The sequence below is a fragment of the Bacillus rossius genome, chromosome 1 (assembly GCF_032445375.1).
Source record: "Bacillus rossius redtenbacheri isolate Brsri chromosome 1, Brsri_v3, whole genome shotgun sequence".
Lineage (NCBI taxonomy): Eukaryota > Metazoa > Arthropoda > Insecta > Phasmatodea > Bacillidae > Bacillus > Bacillus rossius.
This window is the reverse complement of record NC_086330.1, coordinates 1,274,281-1,298,536: the sequence shown is the minus strand read 5'-3', so window position 1 is coordinate 1,298,536 and position 24,256 is coordinate 1,274,281. Positions and strand designations below refer to the sequence as shown.

The 24,256-nt window shown below is 46.3% G+C and overlaps 1 protein-coding gene across 2 annotated transcripts in view; it reads left to right on the top strand.

Annotated features, from left to right (window-relative positions):
- The first annotated feature begins 1,322 nt into the window (after positions 1 to 1,322).
- The window catches only part of LOC134530975 (gastrula zinc finger protein XlCGF57.1-like), a 45,073-nt gene continuing 22,139 nt past the window's right edge, over positions 1,323 to 24,256 (top strand). The window contains exons 1-6 of one of the 2 annotated variants that reach the window (XM_063366367.1): positions 1,323 to 1,432; positions 2,963 to 3,080; positions 3,210 to 3,430; positions 5,924 to 6,007; positions 13,359 to 13,442; positions 23,783 to 23,897. In XM_063366367.1, coding sequence (XP_063222437.1) covers positions 1,424 to 1,432; positions 2,963 to 3,080; positions 3,210 to 3,430; positions 5,924 to 6,007; positions 13,359 to 13,442; positions 23,783 to 23,897 — 631 coding nt within the window. In that variant the 5' untranslated portion in view covers positions 1,323 to 1,423. The remainder of the gene's footprint in view (positions 1,433 to 2,962; positions 3,081 to 3,209; positions 3,431 to 5,923; positions 6,008 to 13,358; positions 13,443 to 23,782; positions 23,898 to 24,256) is intronic. The other variant, XM_063366376.1, reaches the window with a different exon arrangement.

Below are 24,256 nucleotides of genomic sequence, written 5' to 3'. Positions count from 1 at the left end.
TACTTACGTATCACAACGAACGCTCGTCTTGGAGCACTGAGTAATTAAGTTAAATACCACTCGGTAAGTCGAGGCCGACCACGGAACTGAAAGAAAAAGGTTTGCGAAAAATTACAACTATTGAAACTACATATCAGTGAAAATAAGAATTGCTGGTCCCGTGTTGCGCGGAGGCTGACGGCCTCTATGAGCTCCAGAAGGATACTGCCGCTATCACCGCGCGCTTCCACCTCCCCCACCAGCCCTCCCGCGGAAACGTGTGATTTTCGCGGGAAACTGAAACGGCTAGGTTCGGGACAAGGCGCACAGTGAAACATAATTTTGGAGATAATAGTGTTAAATAATGAAAATAATGTCTAATAATATCCTGTGGAAAAAATACATAAACATTTGTTGTAGTTCGGCGGAGGGATATGCCACATCCGGCCAGATCCTTCCGCCGATGTAGCACTTGTTACCTGGCGTTCGCACTTTCTACACTTCGGTGCGCGCATGAGCACGTTTGGTACACATGCCTTCGTGAGACGTTGATGAGGCATAGCGGTCTAGGAGACATAGAGGAGCATTGGCGGTCGGCGTCAATGGTCTGTGTGACCCAGAGGGAGCACAAGCAGTTGGCGTCAAATCTTTCCCTTGAATGAATAGGTCTTCTCCAGTTTGTGGTGGATTTCATGATTGTTGGCTGAATCAGTTTGTGAAGTTCTTCGAAGCACGCTCTTGACATTCTAAAATATTTGTAGAACCGATATTCATGGGCTTGCAGTTCTATACATAGGCGATGAATTTCACCTAACTTTTCCCTTTTTCGGTTTATTTCGTACACTCAAAATCGCCTATGTTTTTTTCTGTTGCAAACTAACGCTAAAAGGAGAAGTTCTTCTTCATCCGAGCTTGACATTTTCGAACGAACTATGCTGAAGAAATTCTGAAATCGAACTGAATATAGCGAAGCGTTCTATCGCTGTCTGTCTGGCCAAGCTGATCGCAGATCGCCGCGATTGCTCGCTCTCGGTCAGAGATCGCAGGACGCCGCGGTAGGATGCACTCTGTCTGTCCAGGCCTTAAGGCTCTGCCACATTGTCTAATATTTTGTTTTTAACTATCATGGCCTTCAGCAACATAGTCTATGGTTGTAACCAAACATTAAACAAACTTTTGTCAACTAAAATAAATAACCATAACAGCATAAAACAGGAATAAATATATTCCAAATAGCCAAATTATTCTTATCACGCCTTAGGATTACGTATTGCCGCTGGATTGCACATGTTTGACGTTTTTATGATTGTCCTATGACTTTGATTTTACAATAATTTGTCTTCATTATATTTGACTCTATGCGTGATTTTAACCGTAACTTTTGATAGTGTTGTTACCCGTTTGTTGTTTAAACAAAAGCTCATTGTTAAAAACATTTAAAAATATGGAAAAGGTATCACCTTCTATTTTTACCAATATTTTTTTCTGTAGAAAGCAATTTAATATACCAATTACTTTTATTTGTAATTTACCATATTAACTATTTAATAAGGAGATTGATAGTTTAGTTTATCTGCTTAACAATACTGTATAGTCGTAAGAATGGCCTGTAGTTTATCATAATTAAAAAGACATTGTGTGGACGATTGGTTGGATTAGGTTAGGTTAACTACAAAATAATTATGATTACATTTTTTGGTTTGTAGGTTAGTTTCGGTTAGGTTAGATATACTGATAATACTTTGAAATTGTTTGAACGTATAGCCAGGTATTATATTGCAGCTAACCTATGAAACCGCTCACACACACAGTATATTTTTTTAATGCATCTAACTGAACCTAACCACGAATTCTTAGGATTTTTTAATGGTACAAAATATGTCAACCAATGTATAAACACTTTCTGGACTATTGACGCTGTCGTGTACTACCTACTTATAAAACTGTTCTCTTATATTTGAGGTTTTGCTACTATTTGACTGGCCAGGCTTAAACATCCCACCTTTCCAACTGCACTAATTAGAAGTTGTTTGTGGTTTACTCAACAGATTGTGCACGTAAACTATAGAACACCACTTATAGCTCCACCCATATTTTCTCTGTATCGCAAAGTATACTACAGTCCCACCCGGTCTAGTCTATTTTGGATAGAAATATTTTGCTACTCATAATAAATTTTCCATTTTTCCTGCTACTGTAATTTTTCATACTCATGAAGTTTTGTAGAATCTAATGCATGGTATTATATTTTAATACACCGCTTTAAGTTTTAACATCTAAAGACATAATTTCTTTGATAATGAAATATCAGTATCACTAAGTAGACCCAATTTATGGGGAGGAGAGTAATTATATGTAATTGAAGATAAGCACCTTAAAAGCAAAATATTAAAACATGAAATACCCCTATATTCCCTGGCTTGTTTTAATAAAGTAGTGGTGGTAATGACATAAGCTACACCATCTTGGTGATGTCAATAGTAGTGTCATGTAATTGGGAATTAGAATAGTCACAATTGTGCAGTTTTAGCACAGTGAAGTTTGCATTGTGATAACCATCATCAAAAACTATAATATAACTAGCCTACAACTGTGTCGTTACACTCATCTATGTTTGCAAATTTAATTTTTACATCCTACAATAATTGTTAGGTTAGTAAAACATTAGTTGTGCTGTGATCGGCCTTTAAGTCCCAATGGGCAGTTGGCGGGGTTTTCTAATTGATGTTATGCAACAAACTATTATGAATGGTATATTGTTATTAATATGCAGCTTACTTAATGCTTATTTTCATTTTGTTGGTGAAAATAATGACTTCTTTAAAGTGAATGTTACTTACCAATCATTCTGGTATTATCGTAATATTATGTGTTTGGTGCAAATTGATCAAGGATTATGGTTATTTTATAACTGTTGTTCAGTACTTGTATGAGTAAAATAGTATACAGTAACAAATGAAACTATTAATTGTATAAATTTCAGATGACAACTGATAGGCCTATTAAAGAAGAGAAGAGTAGTGATAATGAGGGAAATACAAATACAAAAGATCATGATAATGTCTCTAAAATGTTTGGCTCATTATTGGAATATGTTGAAGGTATGTTCTTTTATAAACATGATTGTCATGAATGCCTTAATGATTTATTTTTTTGCAAATATTAGTTTTGATAACATTAATAATATTTTTAGCCAACCTTGTTTTTTTTGTTATTTTTATTTAATGCAGCAACAGGGAAGGATATAATACGGATGGCCTCGGGAAACAATAGTGTGTGCTCATTCCAAAATTCTGCCCCTGAAATGAACGATCAACAAGAAATATGTACTCGGAGGCACAGGTCAACAGAAATACAGCCAACTCTGAAAAAAAATTCAAAAGAAGTTTCCAGAGGATGGAGAAAAAAAGGCCTCTGTCAACGAAGACTGCTGAATACCATAGCCTTGAAGGTAAACTTCCTTACTTTATATACTAGGTAGTAGTACCTACTAATAAAACAAGTGAGCAATATGGGCAGTTTTACTCATGTTTATGTACTATTAATTTCAAGTCTAGTCACAATCGTGCCTGGCTAAAAAAAAACGACTATTCCTTCACATACAAAGACAAACACTTGAGAATATTGGAAGTTGCGAGTAGTGGGGTAGTATGTTGTGCAGATTATTATTATTATTATTATTATTATTGAAGATTAAATTTCTAAAACATTAAATATATGAGTTTTAAATGCACTTTTAAACTTGTTCGTATCAAAACAATACAACCGCCGAGCCGCTGAGACGGCATGACTTATCGGCCCAGCTCGTGATTCACAACTGCTGACGAAACAACAGCCGTTACAGAGCTTACAGATACATTCATTTAGCTGGGGACTTGTCCAAAATGCTTATTTCCTTCTTACTGCAACACTTACTCTTGCACTACTTTTCAGTGATTCCGCTCTCAGAGGGCTTACCCTGGTTCTCTTACACATCTCTGTCTCTTTCTAGCCTTAAACACAATCTGGTGTTCTCCAGTTCCTTTCCATGGTGCAGGCGAACGTCTGTCTGGTTGCGATAAATTATTGTCGTATCATTTCAAGGTTCAACATAGTCTTGCCACACGTCTTAATTTCCTTCTCTCAATGCAATACTCGCTGTTTTAACAGGACTACAAAACTCTTGACATAAAATTATAATTATAAAAAGCACATTCAAATGCAATAAAATACTGAGGATCACACTTAAATAAATATTAACCTAACCATCAAAGTGAAAACCAGTTAAATTATAGTCAAATGGCTTTTCTAAATAAAATTATGAAAATTATTTACGAGAATATTAATAAGGTCAAAATTCAAGTTTTAAAAATTAGGCATTATGACTTTGCAGCAGATATGCAGTACCAACTGAGAAAATCCAATATTTGTTCCTGTATCATATCCTTAGAAAAGCTGGGAAGAGCAGGGTCTTGCAACTTACAAGATAAGTTTACTGCATGCTACACACCAATTGACATGTTTAAAAATGGGTTTTTCCAGTTTAATTTGTACACATCTTAAAAAATTAAAACACTATCGATGAAAAAAAATCCTCACTGGCGTAAATTTAATAATGTTTTACGTAAACTATCATCACGTAAAGATTACTGGGGTATGAAGTAACAAATTCCACTAAGCGGATGTGTTTCGCAAAGGAGGAGAATAGGAAGTTGCCAGACCTTACTATATGACTGTGTGGCTGACATAGAGAAATAACACAAACTCATTGTTTGTGTGTCTGTGACATAGCTCGTATAATTTTCTATTATAAAATTGAATTTATTCCTTTTTCACTTCCTTAGGGATGGAATTTCATAATTATATATAGCCTATGTCATTCTCCGGCCCATAAACTATCCAAGATATGCAAAAAATCATTTTGGTCCGTTGCTCCGTTACTGCGTGAAATAAGGACAAACAGACAAACACACTTTCGCATATATAATATTAGTATGGATTATCCCTCCAATGGAATACCTAACAGACTAACTTACATTTCCATATAAAGTGCGTGTGCCGCATCTTCATGAATAAAATAAGTGATAAATTGTTTTTGTACATCTCATTGTTAACGTACATAATGGAAATGTGTGCAATTTCTGTATTAACAGTGAATTATATTGTACATGTGAAACTACTCTTTGTACAAACAAGGAGTGTACATTTCCTGGCTTAAAAGTTTTGGAATCATTACATTACCTGCTTTTGTAACTTTAGGCTTAAAATTAATTGGTTTATTGATTTGTCTTTTAAATAAAAGTCAACAAACAAAATTACTTGGAAATATTATTATGACATAACTGTCTGAATAATGGTTTAGGACTTGAAAGATTGAGTTAAAAATAAATGGCCACTACACTCCAACCTGAGACCGGTCAAAAATAAATTTTTTTTGCAGCACCCAGGGTATTAGTACACTTCTACAGGTATTATTGTAACTGAAATGTTGTTTGTAATAACAGTAGAGAGAACAGAAGTCAGAAACCAGCAAGGATTAGAATAGAACATTTTTTTTGTGTTTTTAATACAAAAATATGGCTGCATAATTTATATTCTCAATTTTATTCCTACATTAATTTAAAATGAATGCTTGTATGATTATATTACAGGTTATGTAATTCATATTAACAAAATTATATTATGCAAATGGTTGGTGCTGAGATATTTTTTTGATACTATTTTAGTGTGCCATGTGCTGAGATTGTTGTGAAGGATGTAAGCTCCTGACAAGCACAAACTAGTTGTTGAACTAGCAGTTTACTACTTAAAATGTATAAAGTATTTCATATGAAATACAGTAGGAAAACCTCTCTGGCCAAATGCTCAGCAGAAAGTAATCTGTTCTTTTCCTGGCCTTGTGACATATAAACAACATTCTTCTGAGGCCACTACTGCTATTTGTGATGGCTTTTATTTCTTCCAGGCAGCGAATGAAGACTTGATGGTGAAGCAGGAGCCCAGTGAGATAGTTTTCCCTCTAATCAAGGAGGAGTCGGTGAATGAACTGGTGAGTAGACTTGGGTGAACAGGACTGTGAACTACAGATGGTTTCAAACCCGGTCCACTCTCTTGAATTGTTTGAGTGTCTGTGCCGTACACTTGGCGATATGTCGTTCCCGGTCCTCAGTCATCGGTCGGCAACAACAAAGAACCGGGAATTAATTTGGGAACTATGAAATTTTACAGCGAATCCTTTCCCAGTTAAAAAACAGTACAGTAACTTGTGTTACAAGTTACATGGAAAAGTGAACCCATCCATTTAATAAAAAATTATAAATCCTTCATGGAAGTGGTAAAGCATGGTGTGTATCTGACGCAAGCACAGGCAACGCACACCTTCTAGCGTTATGATTTGCTGCTAGTTGAAACACTATCTGCACATGTTTGAGACGGGGCAGTAATGGCTAGTGAATCTTCCTTCACCCGCGTGCGCTAGCTCACCTCGCCCAAGTGGAGAGATAGTGCGAGCTGGAACCGAAACAAAATAAAAAAATGGGGAAGTAGTGGGACAGACACAATACTGTACAGCATCGATTCCCAATAATTTTTCGACCAGGGAACCCTATCATCGACTTTTTTTTGGCGGAACCCCATCTAATTCAAAGTAAGTTATTTGACAATAATTGTGCTTGCTTTATGACATACCACATACGTCCTGATACACGCAATCCTTCCAAGGATCCCCAGGTTTCCGCGGTACACCTTTTGGGAACCGCTTCTGTACAGCATATTACAAACTACACTGCATTTCCACTCATATTTTTTTTTATTCTTTACATAGGATGTAAATGACCAATTCTCCTGTTACATGCAGTATACTATACACAACGAAAAAAATTTGAAAATTGTATTTTAATTTGATCTTCTATTTCTTTAACCATGTTGTTAATCTAAATGGTATTTTAACCAATGTAGTTTAAAATTTTAGTGAATTTTGTGCTTTGTGTTTTTTTTTTAATTGTGTGTACAGTAAAATTAATTTAACTAAGCATTGGCTAAATTCCACTGGCAATTTACTTCAGGCTGTAACTATACAACCTGCGGCATGTCCAAAAATAAGAATTCCATTAAAATGTTGATATAAAAAAAATATTTCTGTTAATTTGATCACTTACCAAGAATAACCTGAAACATTTATCAAGGATACTATTAATTTATAATATTTAAAAAAAATAACTGTAAAAAACATTGTATGGTTATAATGTAATTTAGCATTTAGTACTTGACAATTGTATCAAAGGAAAAAGTTTCCAGAGTTGTTTGACAACTTGCTATTATCATTTTGCATTTTGCTTATTTTATGTTATCTATAAAAAAAAAAAGATGCTTTGCAACAAATAAACAAAATAATGTATGATTTTAATTGTAAATTCTGTAAAAAAATTTAATGACTATAAGAATGACCACCCAACTGGGAAAATCGGAAAACTTGAATTAGCCGGGAATTGTATTATTACCAGGAAAACTGTGAATTTTTAATAGCCTTCTAGAATTGTTTGTCCAGCAAGTTTATAAGAGCCAAGTTAAAAAAACTACTTGTAGTGCATATGAACTGTGTCACTTATGGCCCGTCTACAATAGCAATGTTCTGAACTGTGTCCGAAGGACACTCGTCGCTGATTGGTCCACGTGACCCTCTGACGTCATGCGTCAAGTGGGCCAAGGTCCGAACCTACATGGTCCGAAGACATTCGTCAATTTGAACTTTTTGTCCCAACCTGTGTACTTCGGACACAGAAAAAGAACAGAACACTCACGATATTTTAAATTCCGGTTCCCGTTTGAAATCGTGGTGTTTGTTTTTGTTATTGAAGGAAATGGAAGGTGTTGTATGTCACTTATAACTTACATAACTTCAATCTCAAACTACAAAGCATCAAAAAAGTAAACAAAAACATTTGGTTGGCACATTTACTGCGCTCTGGAGACAACTTTAGAAATCAATACATTCAGACATCGGACATCGCAATTGTGCACAGGGCAGTTTTCGGTGAGACAATGTGACGTCACTCACATTCGGATAAGTACACGGACCACGCACAGGTTCGGACTATTGTAGACGGGCGCTTGTGCCATTTTTGAGCACTGTTTACTGGCAAACCTCCTCTGCGGATGTGAGGTTCCGATATTGCCACCTGGTGGCCGGCAGTTATGAGGGAGAGGAAGTCACTGCTCCCTTTCTTTTCTTTCTTCTGCTTTCATTTTACTTTTAAATCTGAATATATTCACCTTTGTTTATAATAAACAGAAGCTACTATTGAAATCTATTACCTTGATTCTTCTCGTGAAAGATGAATGCTATTGCAGAAAAAAACAAAAAAGAAAATGTTTTACTTGGAAGACACTGGGAGCAGATGATGCTTTAATTCTTTTAAACTTTGTATCTTAAATGAATAAGTTATTTAAGTTAAAAAAGTTAGAAAAAACTTCTATCTATTTGTCAAGATTTTACCATTACAATTAATTTTTCAGATACATTTGTTCTGCAGCCAGTATTAAAATGATTTTTAGTGAATAGTAAAAAAAATTGGACGAACAATTAGGGAGGTGAATTTACAACTCAGTATTACTAGTGTGCAGTTTTTCAGTGATTGAATGGTTCTATATGAATAATTTAAAGCTAGGAAAATGATTTATAGTGCTAAGGTACAAAAATAGTTTTAAAATTTAAATTAATAATATTATAATTATTATTTTATTGTGTAATCTGTTATCAGCACTGGCAGTTGTTGAAGTAATTTAAGTTGTGCCCATATAGTTTGTTGTATTATTAATACCAAAGCTGTCTTTAAAAATTTTCTGTTTTTTGCTAATGTCATAGTCGAAATAACTTACAAGAGCTATTAGATTATATTCAGGATATACACTTTTATCATAGAAGTAATATATGTAGTCTTACAGGAATACTTTATATTTTATATAATATTAAATGGTTGGTATTTAATATTAACTGGTTTACCTATTTGGTTTCAGCTTTGATGTAGCAAACATTATTACAGAGTGGCCACCCTGAACTAGTCACTTTGTCAGAATATTTTATCCACTATCTTGAAAATTTAGGAAGCTACAGGCACTCTGGTTAATAGACAACCAGTTTTGGATACCCTCTTATTTTCTATAAACAGAATAAGAAAAATAAATAATAGAAAGTCAGATAAGTAAACCTTTAATCATTACTTTATACAGAAGCATAAATGTGTGATCTCAAATATAGAGAAAAGTACCAATGTATTCAACAGTATTAAAGGGCTCAATCAGCGGTAACATTTGTTCACGGGGAAGGGGGCGGGGTAGCTAGGGTTGCAATTATTGCATCCAATACTTAACTTCATAGCTACTAGTTTCAAAGAACTATATGTTATAATTGTAAAATACATTAATTTTAGTGCTGTTCCGAAACATATTGATATTGTATATCGGCCGATGTTCAGCTCTTGGCCAATCACATTGTATCAGCACAAGTATCGTTGGGCTCGAAAATAATATGTGCCCAGATTTGTTTTCAAATACTTGCTTTTAGTGATTTGACAGTCCTTGTTTTCGGTTCCTATCAGTGTAGCCACACTGAGAATCCCGGTACCACGAAAAGCTCAACAGCCAAACCTTTGTTGTGAAAATACAGTAGATCTCTGGTAAAATGTCACTGTGGAGAAACTTAAAGTGAGGGCAACTCGTGCAGGACTTTCTGACTTTCCGGTATGCCACAGACAAGTTAAAATAAAGGTTTGTTAATTTTGAAAACTGCCGACAGCGAGAAGACTCCCTTCTCTTCTCCCAAGGGACGTGTCCCGACATAAAGAAAAGAGTTATTAATGCCGAGATTTTGATGCTGTTTTTGGTCCATCTTTTCACTGGGAGTCAGGGATTATCATTTATTCAATTAAAAGTAGACCTTTGGAAACACAACTCTGGCTCAGTATACTTTTAAAAATCTTTAACATAAAAATAATATTAAAATAAACTGCCATGATTTATAGTTGTCAACTTCTCATGAACTGTGAACTAAACCAACAAAACATGTGTGTATCTGTTCTGTTAATTTGGGTGGTTTTACATTCTCTGCACATTATAATACATACTTAACTTGAAATCACTTTGTTGTTCTGAGCTGTGATATTTATTTACTTATTCTCTTGTGAACAGATATATAATTTTTTCCTCAAGTAATTTTTAAGGGTGTGTCTAAATAATAAAACAGTTGTTAGTATGTAATACTAGAGTTTGCTCCACCACAGGGAGTAAATACAATGTTACTGAAGCCATCTAGCAGGACATGAATCAACTGTGCTACTAGGTGCTGGATGACTTGTTTGTAGTGGATTATGATGAAGTAGGTGACTGATTAGACATGTAGGGCACCAGACATGTCTATAGTACGGCAAGATACTTGTGAACCTGCGCAGACCCCAGTTCGTGGCGTGACGCACACTACCGTCACGTGATAGCCGCCAGGGGAAGTGGAGGGGATCAGTTACGCGCTTCACTCGGCTGCGTGAAGATTGCGTCAGCGCGTCATGCCGGGACCTGGGTTACACGGTATAACAAGCGAGCCTATCCTATCAGCCTCGGGAATTAAGTCAAACCTTATTCTAGGACGACCCTTGCGAGGACAGGCGCGTGAAATTGTATACAACGTTGCGACGCATCTGAAAGAAAGGAAGTTGCTGTACGGTTTAAAATACAATGTTACTGAAGCGACAAGTGTTGCGACGGGTGTGTCCGAATAAACGGTAAAAAGAATTTGCTGAGGGGAAAGTAAAAAGTAAAATTGGTCTGAACTTTTCATCACCTACTGGCCAAAAAAAAGAACGCAAAAAACGGTTAGAAGTCGACGATTTTACGTGTGGTGCTGTGAGGAGAAATGTGCATAAATTTTACACTGTCAGGAAAACTGTCCAAATTTAAGTAAATTAAAGACGGCTTTGCGAGATTATTGTTTTTTGGGCCTCAGTAAAGAATTTTTGACAAAACTGTAAAAGAGACTGGGATTCCGTTGGACGAAGTGTCAGTCAAGGAGAAGAATTTTGATTGAGAAGCCTGATAAAGCATTAATGCGCAAGTTTCGAAACGATGGTCGTTCAATTGTTTATGTTGGAGAAACGTACATCCATGCAACCCACAGCAGCATTAGTTCTTGTTGGCGATCGGACAATGAGCTAGGTGTTACAGAGCCAATCGGGAAAGGCCAGCGTTTAATAATTGGGAATGCAGGAGGAGAGGAGGGATTTGTACAGATGCATTGTTGATATTCCGGTCAAAACAAACAACAGGAGAATATCATAATGACATGAATTTCGAAAACTTTTTGAAATGGATTACATATAAACTGCTTCCAAATTTGCCTGAAAACTCCGTCATTGTTCTCGACAATGCAAGCTATCACAATGTACAGACAAATAAGAAGCCAACTTCCGCTAACACCAAACAAGTGATTCAAAAGTGGCTTAAAATAAACAACGTAGCTTTCTTCTCTGACCTAACAAAAGTCAACCTACTATTACTTGCGAAACAAGTGCCCACTTCCAAAACTTTCGAAATTGACGAAATCATTAAAATGAACTCCCAGGAAGTAATCAGGCTTGCACCTTATCCTGACCTCAATCCGATTGAGTTAGTGTGGGGATATATTAAAGGACAAGTGTGCGAATAAATATCATCCTCCCTCGAAAACAAGACATAATGTGAACAGCTGTTTAGTAGCTACTCTAAAGAGCAATGGAAAGAATGCTGCCGGCATGTGGAAAAAAATCGAGAATGAATACTGTAACAGTGATAGGTTATTAGATACTGAAATAGATAAGATTATTGTTAATCTTGAATATCTACAGACGTAGATTCCTCTAATGAAACGGAAAATGCCAGCTTCACATCAGACTGTATCTATAATGAACACACATTTTTGCGTCAAACATTAGTGACGGAAAAAGTAGTGACAAAACGCAAATGTTCTGTATTTTACCTTTAAGAAAATGCTATTTTTACAGAACCCTTAACCAAATGATAATTTGATAACCAAGCCTTCAAAGAAAGAGTAATTTTAACACATGCAGCATTTTTGTTTATGATAATATGGTTTTTTCAGAGAGAGGTTTTTTATGACTGCAAACAAATAGCGTGACTGTTAGCATTCTGATGTTCTGTTAACTTGATTTATTTTTGTAAATATGTATGTGTTTGAATGATTTGGACATGGGTTAACGATGTAGTGTATTTTCCAGTTGTGATTACATGATGCAGTTCATGCGTTGTAACCCTTGTGTCGCGTTCGTGTAAGACGGGCTGACACTCCATCGCCTTGATTTGGAGGGGTCGCCACGCCTTCCCCTCCAGACACTGTCGCGCTAAGGGGCGGTAAAGGGGAAGGCAGCCCATGCGCACAGCGATAACATAGACGGTTCAGATTTAACTTTTCCCCCTATGTCAGGACATACTGTATCTTTTGTGTGCCTGGAAATGTCCTGCTATGATACAAGTCGTACTGTTGATGCCATAACTATGACTTCTTCACCTGAAAGCTACACTTCACCTGCTTGAGGAGGGTGTGTGAAAGGTGCTAAAGTTGGGGGTGGACTTTTGCAGTGTAGCGTTTGGACATTAGTGATGCATTAAAACTTGCAGGGTTCAAGAAAACCATGGGATACTATAATTAGGAACAAAAACTAAATACAAATTTAAATTGAAAAAGATGGCGATAAAACGGTATCGTATATGATGATGCAGTTAGTTGGCGATGAGAGAAGTAATGGGCCTACCGTGTGGTTGGCTGATGGACCAGGCTGAGACACTTGCTCCAGGGTGTGATGTCGCAGTGTGGGAACGAGACTTGAATTACCCCTTCGCAGTGCATTCACATGTCTGCTCTCTGCTTAAACTCATGCTTAAATGTTGAAATAGATATATGTGGCTGTTCAGCTTTCCACGTGCCATTCTCCTTGTAGGTACACAACTTGTGGTTTCACTTGGACATGTGGTTATGGTAACTACAGATTTATTAATGCGTACATGGCCTTAAAATTCTTATTTATTTACAAATAATAAAAAATACAACCAATAAAAATTTTCTACAAATCTCTTTCAGTTACAATCGCCACCAACCAGTTAGTTTACAAGTCTGTAAGCATTGAGGATTATAAATATCTGGCAGGTGGTTTTATAAGAATCTATCAAGCAGTCTACCTTCCAATTTGTCTTCAGGATGGTTTTTTTATTAATAAAGTTCTGAGCAATGCATCCGTGCTGCTAGAGTGAAGTCCTCAGGGTGTGGGATGTGGTTTGTGGTTTCCCCAGAGGTTTCTCAGAGGACCGGGTGGAACGCAGCGCTGGACATTCACGTGCCGAGTGATGTCTTGTTGTTTCAGCCGGCAGATGGAGACGTCTGTGTGAAGCAGGAGCCGAGCGAACTGGGTTTCCCGCCAATCAAGAAGGAGGAGTTGGATGAACCAGTGAGTAGACTGCTTTGTGCAGATGTGACTATGAACCACACATGGTCTCGAGCCTTCTATACCCTTAAGAAGTATTATTATGACCCTTGTATTTTATACAAACCTTATATTTGAATTGTTATATTATTGTCATGCCGTGTCTAGTGATGTAGCGATGAGGCTGGCCAGACAGCTAGACAGCTGTCACACCAGCTTGAAGAGAGGGGCGTGATGCGTTAGCTCCCGCTGTCTCGTACCGGCACCAGTAATCTGATTAATACTGGCCTGGTGCATGCCTTGGTAAATGAAAAGCTGGGCTAGAATAGTTGCTATGGGAAATTTGAACTATTCATTGTTTGTTAAAGCTGATATAATTTTTTTAACTTTTTTTTATTTTTGGAGGTTCACACTGAATGGACAAAATTAACTGGTTCCCTATCCTTCAATTGCAACTTAATTAGGTTTCAGACATAATGACATAAGTGGGTCACCACTATATCAGCATATGGACCCTGAGTCCATCGAGGAGGTAATATCTGAACTCTTCCAACGTCATCCACTTAGGAATCCCAGGGAGCCTGACAATCGTCCAATATTCCACCGTTTACCGTTTGTGAAATTCAAGAGGCGGCGACATCCTTAAAACAGGGAAAAGCGCCGGGGCCAGATGGAATACCAACAAACGTTATTAAGCTAGTAGCGAACGAGTTTCAAGACATCCTCCTCGCTATGTATAATGCCTGTCTTTCCACTGGAAGTTTCAGCAAGAGATGGAAGCATCATAGCCTTGTGCTATTAGATAAGGGCAAGGGACCACCAATCACTTCATCATCATACAGACCTCTTTGCATACTGGACGTAGCTGGTAAACTGCATGAAAAGCTCCTCAAAACCCGAATACGATCGTGGTAGAGAAGGCAGGTGGGCTTGCTAACAACCAGCACGGCTTCAGGAAAGGCCGTTCAACGATAACTGCCATTGAACAGGTACTCAACTTCGTGGTTAAAGCCTGGACAGGCAGCCAACGAAACAGAAGAGTCTGTGTTCCTATCACATTCGACATCTGAAATGCTTTCAATTCGGTTTCAGACTGAAGTAATGTCAGTCTGGCCGCCCTCTGCCCATGGCGAGGGTTAGAAGAGAGAGGATTGTTTTTAGTGGGTAAAAATCCCACACTACCAACTCCACCTAATTCTTCAAATTCCCCTTCGTTGGTGTCTTTGAAGATTTTTTAACCTCTCTTTTTTTTTAAAAAAATACAAACTATATCAGCATATTGGCAGTTTTGCTAGTAGTTATGTAGTGTACCAATCATATTGGCAGATTTTCTAATAGTCTTGTAGAGTACTGTCGTCCTGCCGATGTTGATGCGTGGTTGGGTGGTGTCTGAGGGCGCCAACTAACCTTTAACCGGGGTGGTTGCTGTGGGCTAGTTCACAGCACGAGACTCCGTCTCTCGGTGGTCGTGACGTCGCCACGTGGCAGGCAGGAGTGGTTGGACCACACACACGACTAACGTTGTCGGCACGCACACGACTGTCCGGTCCGCACACGAACACCGATCGCCGAACTCCGCGAGTCGCACACGACTGCTCGCGCCGAGGGGTGAAGGCCAACTGGCGCGTCCTGGCAGGTCCCGTTAGGGCTCGAGTCGATCTCCGCTCTCCATGACAATCGACCTCCACCCGTTCGAGACACTACCAGCGACCACACACGCCGACCGGTGAGGCACCGAGGTGGCATAACGACCTGTGCGAGCCACGGGAGCACCTGGGACGACGTCAAATGCCCCCCCCCCTCACCGAGGCCGTTATGCCCCCTCGAAGCCTCCATCACACGCATTGCCTCGGGGCATTTCCTCCGTAGGTACACTGTAAGTTCTCTGGAGTGCACTGTGTCTGAGAGGTGTTGGTAGATGTAGTGGAGTTGGGCTGGGCGATATGCGGTAGCAACCTCATCACTGAGCAGTGGTGTGCATCCGGGAAAAGGTTCTGTCTAGGGTTGGTGCGGCCCCCAGCACGGGCCCCTAGTGGTGGTTGGTACCCCTCATTTGTCCCGAACCTGACAGGGGGGACATGAGGCCGGGTCGATCGCCGCACCACTTGAGTTTGTGACGTGGCGTCTGGCTCAGCTTGGTTGGGTACAGGCGGTGCTTTCCCTGTGTCGTCGGCCTCATCGAGAGGGACGATGGTCACTCCTCCGTCCTCCTGGCTGGGTTGCCCGTCGCCTCGCTGGTCTGCCCCTGTGGACTCAGGCTCGTCAACCCGCACTGAAAATGTCGATCTCTCCAGACTCGCATCCGCTGGCCATTTAGGGGGGGACATGCCCTGGGTAACGGCAGATGCCGTTAACCCCAGATAGTCCCAGTAACCCAAGCGACTCATCATGTGCTCCAGCTCGGGCATCGTGGCCCTGCTTGCCTGGGGCTCGGGCGACGAGCAAGTATGGTGCACATTCGCCGTCTGCATTGCCTGTGACAGGAGGGGTTGACCTGTGGCTGGTGTCATTGGGCTTGATGATACTATGGTTGCATGATCTGTGTCCGATGTCACCGCGAGAGGTGATGGGGGGAATTGATGTTTGTCTGATGTCCTTCTTGTCCTCTGTGGACCTTTGTGCAGGTGTCCCGGACCAACCTTAGGGTGGACTAACCGGAGATCATCTCGGTGAACCTTGGCGGCTCTTCCACTCCGTGTTGTGACCGCGTAGGTGGTAGGCCCGAGTCGCTTCACTACCTCACGGGGTTCGGACCATTTAGGGGCCAGGCTTGCGCAAAACTTCTTGCCTCTGGAGGAAAGGTGGTGACATCGGACGTACACCTGTTGCCCCGGCTCCAATGACAGGGGTGGGTGAGTGGTCTGAGGGGTATGAGTGACTCCAAACTGTGCCTGATTCCGGCGTGCATCCTCCCGTCTTTCGGCGACAGGCATTTGAAGCACTCGTTCAGCAGCGCCCGCTACCCGGAGTTCCCCTGGGAGGGCGAGATCCCGTCCCTGAAGCAACTCCGCAGGGGAGTAGCCGGTTACCACGTTTCGGCGGCGACGGAGGCAGTACAATATCTTGGGGAGGAGCACATCCCACTGGGTGTGGTCGTCCCCCAGACGTAGCCGCAACTGGACTTTGATGTCCTGGTTGCGGCGTTCTGTCGGGTTTGCTCTTGGGTGGTACGTGGGTGTCGTGTGGTGCTCCACCTCCCAGCGCTTACAATCGGCCTTCCAGCGCCGGCCTTTGAATTGTGTGCCATTATCTGTGAGTAGCACTCAGGGAAACCCATATCGTGGGAATACTTCGGCATCGAGGAGAGTGGCGATGGTCTCAGCTCGTACATTGGTGACGGCGAACGCTTCTGCCCAGCGTGTGAAAGTATCCGTGATTACAACCAAGAATCGCTTCCCGCGGGATGTGCGGGGGTATGGGCCCATTACGTCGAGAGCCACGGTGTGAAATGGGTCATGGGGCCTCCTGGGGCACTGTTGCTCTACCCCGTCAGGCCGACGGGCCTTGCGCTGTTGGCATGGTTGGCAGTCTCGCACATAATCGCGGATGTCACCTGCAACGCCCGGCCAGTGGAACCACTGCCGCAGTGCCCGCTGGGTCTGGTCGGCCCCCGGGTGTCCCGCTAGGTCGTGATCATGATAAAAATGCAAGGCAGCCTTCCGTCCTGCCGGCGGCACGTGCGTGCGCCACGAGCTCATGTCTCCGGGCACACGGCTCTGGAGTACCCCGTCAAGACTACGTAGGTGGGGAAGCTCCTGTTCTCTGCATTTAGCGAGGTCTGCTTGACTGACCAAGTCCTGGCTCTGTGCGAGACAGACAATCTCCATGAGGTTGGCTAGGGTATCTGGCGCAGGGTCGCGGGGCCTCTCGGCCGTAGTGGCGTATAGTGCTGCTGGCGGGGGCTCACTTGTAGACCCCGTCTGGGGGTTGCAGGGGGGAAGTAAGTCGTCCCATCCCTGATCGTCCTTGAACACAGTGTTGGCATCCGGGTGACGGGAGAGCTCGTCCGCCAGCTGGTTCTCCCGCCCAGGGACGTGCTCCACGCGAAAAGCGAAGTTCTGGAGCATCAGTGCCCACCGCGTGAACTTGGATTTGCCTCCCTGGGCGGAGTTCAGCCACTGCAGGCACTGGCTGTCAGTGCGGAGCGTGAAGCGTCTCCCCTCGAGGTGGTGTCGGTATCGCCTGAGTGCCCACACCACCGCGAGACACTCCTGCTCGTTGACGTGGTACCGCCGCTCTGCAGGGCCAAACTTGGCACTGGCGTACTCGATCACCCGCCTCTCTTCTCCAGCTCTTTGTTGGTAGATTACTGCCCCCATACCCTCCTGGCTTGCGTCTGTCTGGACGAATAGGGGAATATCTGGCACTAGCCGTGACAGGGTGTGACACTCCCTGAACTGCTGCTTGACACAGGCGAGGGCCTGCTCTGCCGCGTCCGTCCATCGAAACCTGCTCTTGGGTGACAAGAGGTCCGTCATTGGTGCGGTGATGGTGGCGAAATTCGGGATGAATGACCTGAGCCAGTTTAAAAGTCCCATTAGCTTCTGCAATTGTTTTCTGGTACGGGGAGGCTCTTTCCCCTCTATCAGGGCCAGCTGATCTGGCAGGGGTCGACACCCGTCCGCGCTCACGAGGTGCCCCAAGAACTCCAGTTCCTTCGCGCCGACATGGCACTTGCGCGGCGCACACGTCAGTCCGTGCGTGGCTAGCCGTTCGAGGACCAATGCGAGGTGATGTGCATGATCCTCCCACGATCGTGACCATATGATCACGTCGTCGAGGTAGGCCGCGGCAAACTTACCAATGTAGCCGTCCAAGACGCGGACCATCATGGTCTGGAAGGTCGCGGGGGCATCCATCAGCCCGAACGGCATGGCACAAAACTGAAACCTGCGCCCATCGGGTGCCGTGAAGGCTGTCTTGGGGCGGTCCTCAGGCCGAACTGGCACCTGCCAGTAGCCGGACTTCAGGTCTAGTGACGTAAACACCTGGGCATCGCCCATGCTGGTGAGCGCTTCTGTAAGATTTATGAGTGGGGGTGGTGCCGGGATGGTTAGGTCATTAATTGGCTTAAAATTGATGCAGAAACGCAGGGAGCCATCTTTCTTACTGGCCATGACTATGCGACAGTTGTATGGTGACGTGCTGGGCTCTATTACCCCATCCCCCAGCATTTCTGTGATTTGTTCCTGGATGGCAGTGAGCTCGCGGGGACCGAAACCCCCTGGCTTGGCGAATGGAGGAACATGGGGTACCATGGGTATACAATGTTCTGTAATATTCGTGCGGCGCAGCCGATCAGCTGACGCGAACACCTGTGGTTGCTGCCTGAGGGCTCTGTCTAGAAGGGCACAATAGTCTGGTGGTACGCCATGGCGTAGGTCTATCAACTGGGTAGGATCCGTCCAGGTTGGTGGGCGGCGATGTGACAACCCATACACGGTCCAGCGCCCCTGGGTCCCGACATGCATCCTACCTGCCCCGACTTCTATGTTAGCATCCTCCTGGACTAACCAGGGTAACCCTAGGATGAGCTCATCCCTGAGATCCTGCACTACGAGTGCGCACGTCCTGGTCACATAGTCCCTTATGCCGACACTCACCTCCACACGCCCAGTCGTGACCGTGCTAGATCCCTTTGTTGCGAGCTGAATGGTGTCTGCCTCAGGTGTCACTTCAGCATCAGGGATAAGGTGGGATGCAACGTAGGTGTGAGTCGCCGCGGTGTCCACCAACGCCTCCACCGGCCTCCCATCCAGCGAGACAGGGATGCGGATGAGGTTTCCAGCCTTCGGTCCCATCCGCCCCAGGCGCGGTGGTGCTTGGTTGGGGTCCCCAGCTGTGGGTCGGGTCACCGGCGACGCCTGGTGAATGGTGTCGCTCGCTGGCGACGTGGGGCTGTCCATCATCGGGTGCGGTGGGCCGCCTCCACTGGCGAGTGGTAGGTGAGACAGTAGGTGAGACGGTGCGTCTCTCGACCCCCCAGCTGTGGGTCGGGTCACCGGCGACGCCTGGTGAATGGTGTCGCTCGCTGGCGACGTGGGGCTGTCCGTCATCGGGTGGGGTGGGCCGCCTCCACTGGCGAGTGGTAGGTGAGACAGTAGGTGAGACGGTGCGTCTCTCGACCCCCCAGCTGTGGGTCGGGTCACCAGCGACGCCTGGTGAATGGTGTCGCTCGCTGGCGACGTGGGGCTGTCCGTCATCGGGTGGGGTGGGCCGCCTCCACTGGCGAGTGGTAGGTGAGACAGTAGGTGAGACGGTGCGTCTCTCGACCCCCCAGCTGTGGGTCGGGTCACCAGCGACGCCTGGTGAATGGTGTCGCTCGCTGGCGACGTGGGGCTGTCCGTCATCGGGTGGGGTGGGCCGCCTCCACTGGCGAGTGGTAGGTGAGACAGTAGGTGAGACGGTGCGTCTCTCGACCCCCCAGCTGTGGGTCGGGTCACCAGCGACGCCTGGTGAATGGTGTCGCTCGCTGGCGACGTGGGGCTGTCAGTCATCGGGTGCTGTGGGCCGCCTCCACTGGCGAGTGGTAGGTGAGACGGTAGGTGAGACGGTGCGTCTCTCGACCCCCCAGCTGTGGGTCGGGTCACCGGCGAAGCCTGGTGAATGGTGTCGCTCGCTGGCGACGTGGGGCTGTCCGTCATCGGGTAGGGTGGGCCGCCTCCACTGGCGAGTGGTAGGTGAGACAGTAGGTGAGACGGTGCGTCTCTCGACCCCCCAGCTGTGGGTCGGGTCACCGGCGACGCCTGGTGAATGGTGTCGCTCGCTGGCGACGTGGGGCTGTCCGTCATCGGGTGCTGTGGGCCGCCTCCACTGGCGAGTGGTAGGTGAGACGGTAGGTGAGACGGTGCGTCTCTCGACCCCCCAGCTGTGGGTCGGGTCACCGGCGAAGCCTGGTGAATGGTGTCGCTCGCTGGCGACGTGGGGCTGTCCGTAATCGGGTGCGGTGGCCCGCCTCCACTGGCGAGTGGTAGGTGAGACAGTAGGTGAGACGGTGCGTCTCTCGACCCCCCAGCTGTGGGTCGGGTCACCGGCGACGCCTGGTGAATGGTGTCGCTCGCTGGCGACGTGAGGCTGTCCGTCATCGGGTGCGGTGGGCCGCCTCCACTGGCGAGTGGTAGGTGAGACAGTAGGTGAGACGGTGCGTCTCTCGACCCCCCAGCTGTGGGTCGGGTCACCGGCGACGCCTGGTGAATGGTGTCGCTCGCTGGCGACGTGGGGCTGTCCGTCATCGGGTGGGGTGGGCCGCCTCCACTGGCGAGTGGTAGGTGAGACAGCAGGTGAGACGGTGCGTCTCTCGACCCCCCAGCTGTGGGTCGGGTCACCGGCGACGCCTGGTGAATGGTGTCGCTCGCTGGCGACGTGGGGCTGTCCGTCATCGGGTGCGGTGGGCCGCCTCCACTGGCGAGTGGTAGGTGAGACAGTAGGTGAGACGGTGCGTCTCTCGACCCCCCAGCTGTGGGTCGGGTCACCGGCGACGCCTGGTGAATGGTGTCGCTCGCTGGCGACGTGGTGCTGTCCGTCATCGGGTGGGGTGGGCCGCATCCACTGGCGAGTGGTAGGTGAGACAGTAGGTGAGACGGTGCGTCTCTCGACCCCCCAGCTGTGGGTCGGGTCACCGGCGACGCCTGGTGAATGGTGTCGCTCGCTGGCGACGTGGGGCTGTCTGTCATCGGGTGCGGTGGGCCGCCTCCACTGGCGAGTGGTAGGTGAGACAGTAGGTGAGACGGTGCGTCTCTCGACCCCCCAGCTGTGGGTCGGGTCACCGGCGACGCCTGGTGAATGGTGTCGCTCGCTGGCGACGTGAGGCTGTCCGTCATCGGGTGCGGTGAGCCGCCTCCACTGGCGAGTGGTAGGTGAGACAGTAGGTGAGACGGTGCGTCTCTCGACCCCCCAGCTGTGGGTCGGGTCACCGGCGACGCCTGGTGAATGGTGTCGCTCGCTGGCGACGTGGGGCTGTCCGTCATCGGGTGCGGTGGGCCGCCTCCACTGGCGAGTGGTAGGCGAGGCGGTGTGTCGGCGGAGGCAGGGCGTGAGGTCCGGGGACGGCGGCCAACTGCGTCGTCGCCCCCTAGTTGCAGTTTCCCGACGGCGCGGGTCCTCCCCTTGACGCCATCCACCGCGCCTCTCTGGTCTGGCACACTCTATGCCAGTGGTGTTCGGGCGTCGGGCAGTATTGGCAGCGTGGCGGATGATCGTCACGTTCACTGGTAGGGCCGCCACGTTGGCTGCCTGCCCGTGCTTGTCGCGCCGCCTGGCCGCCCTGATTCGGACGCGATGCCCCTCCCCCCTCCTGTAGCAAGTTGGACTGGGGTTGGGATTCCCTTGGTGGGGGGGGTTGCACATATCGCACCACGGCCAGGGTGTCCTCCAGGCGTCTTGTCGGCCTCGCCTGTGGGACTTGGGGCGTCGTGACGCTTCGGTCGTCTCGTGCTGCCTTGAGGTCCTGTTCTACTTCCCTTGCGAGGGCGAGGAAAGCGTCTAGTCCCTTCTCCACTGCAGTACGCACTAAGGGCCGTACCTCGGGCGTCAAGAGCTCGACAATGTTCGGTAGCACATCCTGTATCCTACCGCGGGGTGTTAGACGTCGGTAGAGCCGCAGCTTCCCGTGCACAAATGCTTCTACTCCTTCCCCGCTAGACTGGGCTCGGCAGAACAACTCGTTCATGCAACAGGCCCGTGCGCGCGAGTCATCAAAGCGTGCCTCCAGGCGTCGTGCAAAATCAGTCCACGCGGTGTCGTAATCGCCTGTCTGAGACCACCAGGTTCGGGCGTCGCCGCGCAACTGGCTGCTGGCGCGTTCTGTCCACTCCTCTGGTGCGATGTGATGGCGTGCTAATTTTTCCTTGCATACCCGCAAGAACATGGCTGGGTCCTCGTGGGCGTGACCCGCGAACTCCGGCAGTATGACCGGCCCACTCGCGGCGCGCGGCGCGGGGGTCAGCTGTGCGTGGTATGCTTGCATCATTGTGCTCTCGCAGATGACGCAGAGGAACAACCCATCACGAAAATGCACGAACTCGCGTACTTCAGCGCACGCGCGGTGTTTTGTGACCCCGCACTGTAGGCATCTGGCCGTCTCGCCTGGCTGCGCGCGGCAGTGCGCGGCTGCGCACAGCGTGTTTGTTGTACCCCTTGCGGCGCTTCCCGGCTGCTCCTCTTTGACGCGGACGCGGCCGCACGCACACTGACACTGAGCACTCTCGTTATTTACGAGTGACTCCGGAAAGGGTCTAAAACAGCCCTCACACAATCCCTCCATGTCGATGGCTATGTCCGGATCTCTCTGCATCCTCGTGGAACGTGGCTGGCCGCCCCGGGAGACGGGATATGTCCGTGGACGCGGTCCGCGGTCGAGTGTGCCGATTCGGCTGCCTTCGGTTCCACTCGGTTAGGCTCGGGTGCCGAACGGCCGGAGTTGGCTTCTTTGGTGCACGTGCGCGCTCGGCTGACCGGAGAGGGGAAAGTGGTGGCCGGTGCTCCTTTCTAGCGCGCGCGTTGCTGGGGTGGGGGTGGGGTGACCTCGTTTGCCCTTGAGTCCCGTTAAGGGCGCTGGTCAGACGCGCCCCTTTGTCCTGCGCGCGCGTTTTCCTCCCCTTTGTCCTGGCTCGCCTTTCGACTACTTTGCCGTAGTTTTGACGGGAATTTTGACGGGTTTTCTTTGCCTAAATTGTTTGCAATTTTGATGAGCCACCTAGATGGGCGCCATTTGTCGTCCTGCCGATGTTGATGCGTGGTTGGGTGGTGTCTGAGGGCGCCAACTAACCTTTAACCGGGGTGGTTGCTGTGGGCTAGTTCACAGCACGAGACTCCGTCTCTCGGTGGTCGTGACGTCGCCACGTGGCAGGCAGGAGTGGTTGGACCACACACACGACTAACGTTGTCGGCACGCACACGACTGTCCGGTCCGCACACGAACACCGATCGCCGAACTCCGCGAGTCGCACACGACTGCTCGCGCCAAGGGGTGAAGGCCAACTGGCGCGTCCTGGCAGGTCCCGTTAGGGCTCGAGTCGATCTCCGCTCTCCATGACAATCGACCTCCACCCGTTCGAGACACTACCAGCGACCACACACGCCGACCGGTGAGGCACCGAGGTGGCATAACGACCTGTGCGAGCCACGGGAGCACATGGGACGACGTCAGTACAAATTATATTTGCAAATGTTCAGTTAGACTTTTAGTGTACGACTCTTGTTGTCAGGTGTACTAGTATTCTTGTAGTGTGTAACTAATATTGGCAGAGGTGCTAGTAGTATTGTAGAGTACAACTTACATGTGTAGTACCACTAATATTACTAATATCGGCAGGTGTGCTAAGACATCAGGTGCTGGGGTGACATGGCTGGTGGTTGTGTTGCAGTGTGAAGACAGCTGGCAGCAGGAACCTGGCAGTTCCTCTGCCAGCCAGGATTATACTCTGTGCAAGCAACAAGTGAAGGAGGAGATAACTATAGAAGAGCACCCTATAGCTGCAGGTACATACCTACAGTGTTACACAGGTTATACTGAGCAGTATCTAATACATAGGTCTGTGTGGGTTTAGTGGTGAGTAAATGAGTTGAGTACATGGTGCATCTACATAGAATGTTTATAAAAGCTGTTGGGTACTGCCAAATACTAAGTGAATTTTATTTACTGCCATTTGGATTAGAATTGATTAAAACCTTATGTATTCATTCTCTCTCTCTCTCTCTCTCTCTCTCTCTCTTTCACTAATTAAAACATCTCCATACAAAAAATGATCTTCAAGAATATTATTAATGATAAAATAAACTTATAAGAATCAGTTAACTATAACTTAAAAGTCATATCAGTTTATTCATCTGAATGTCAA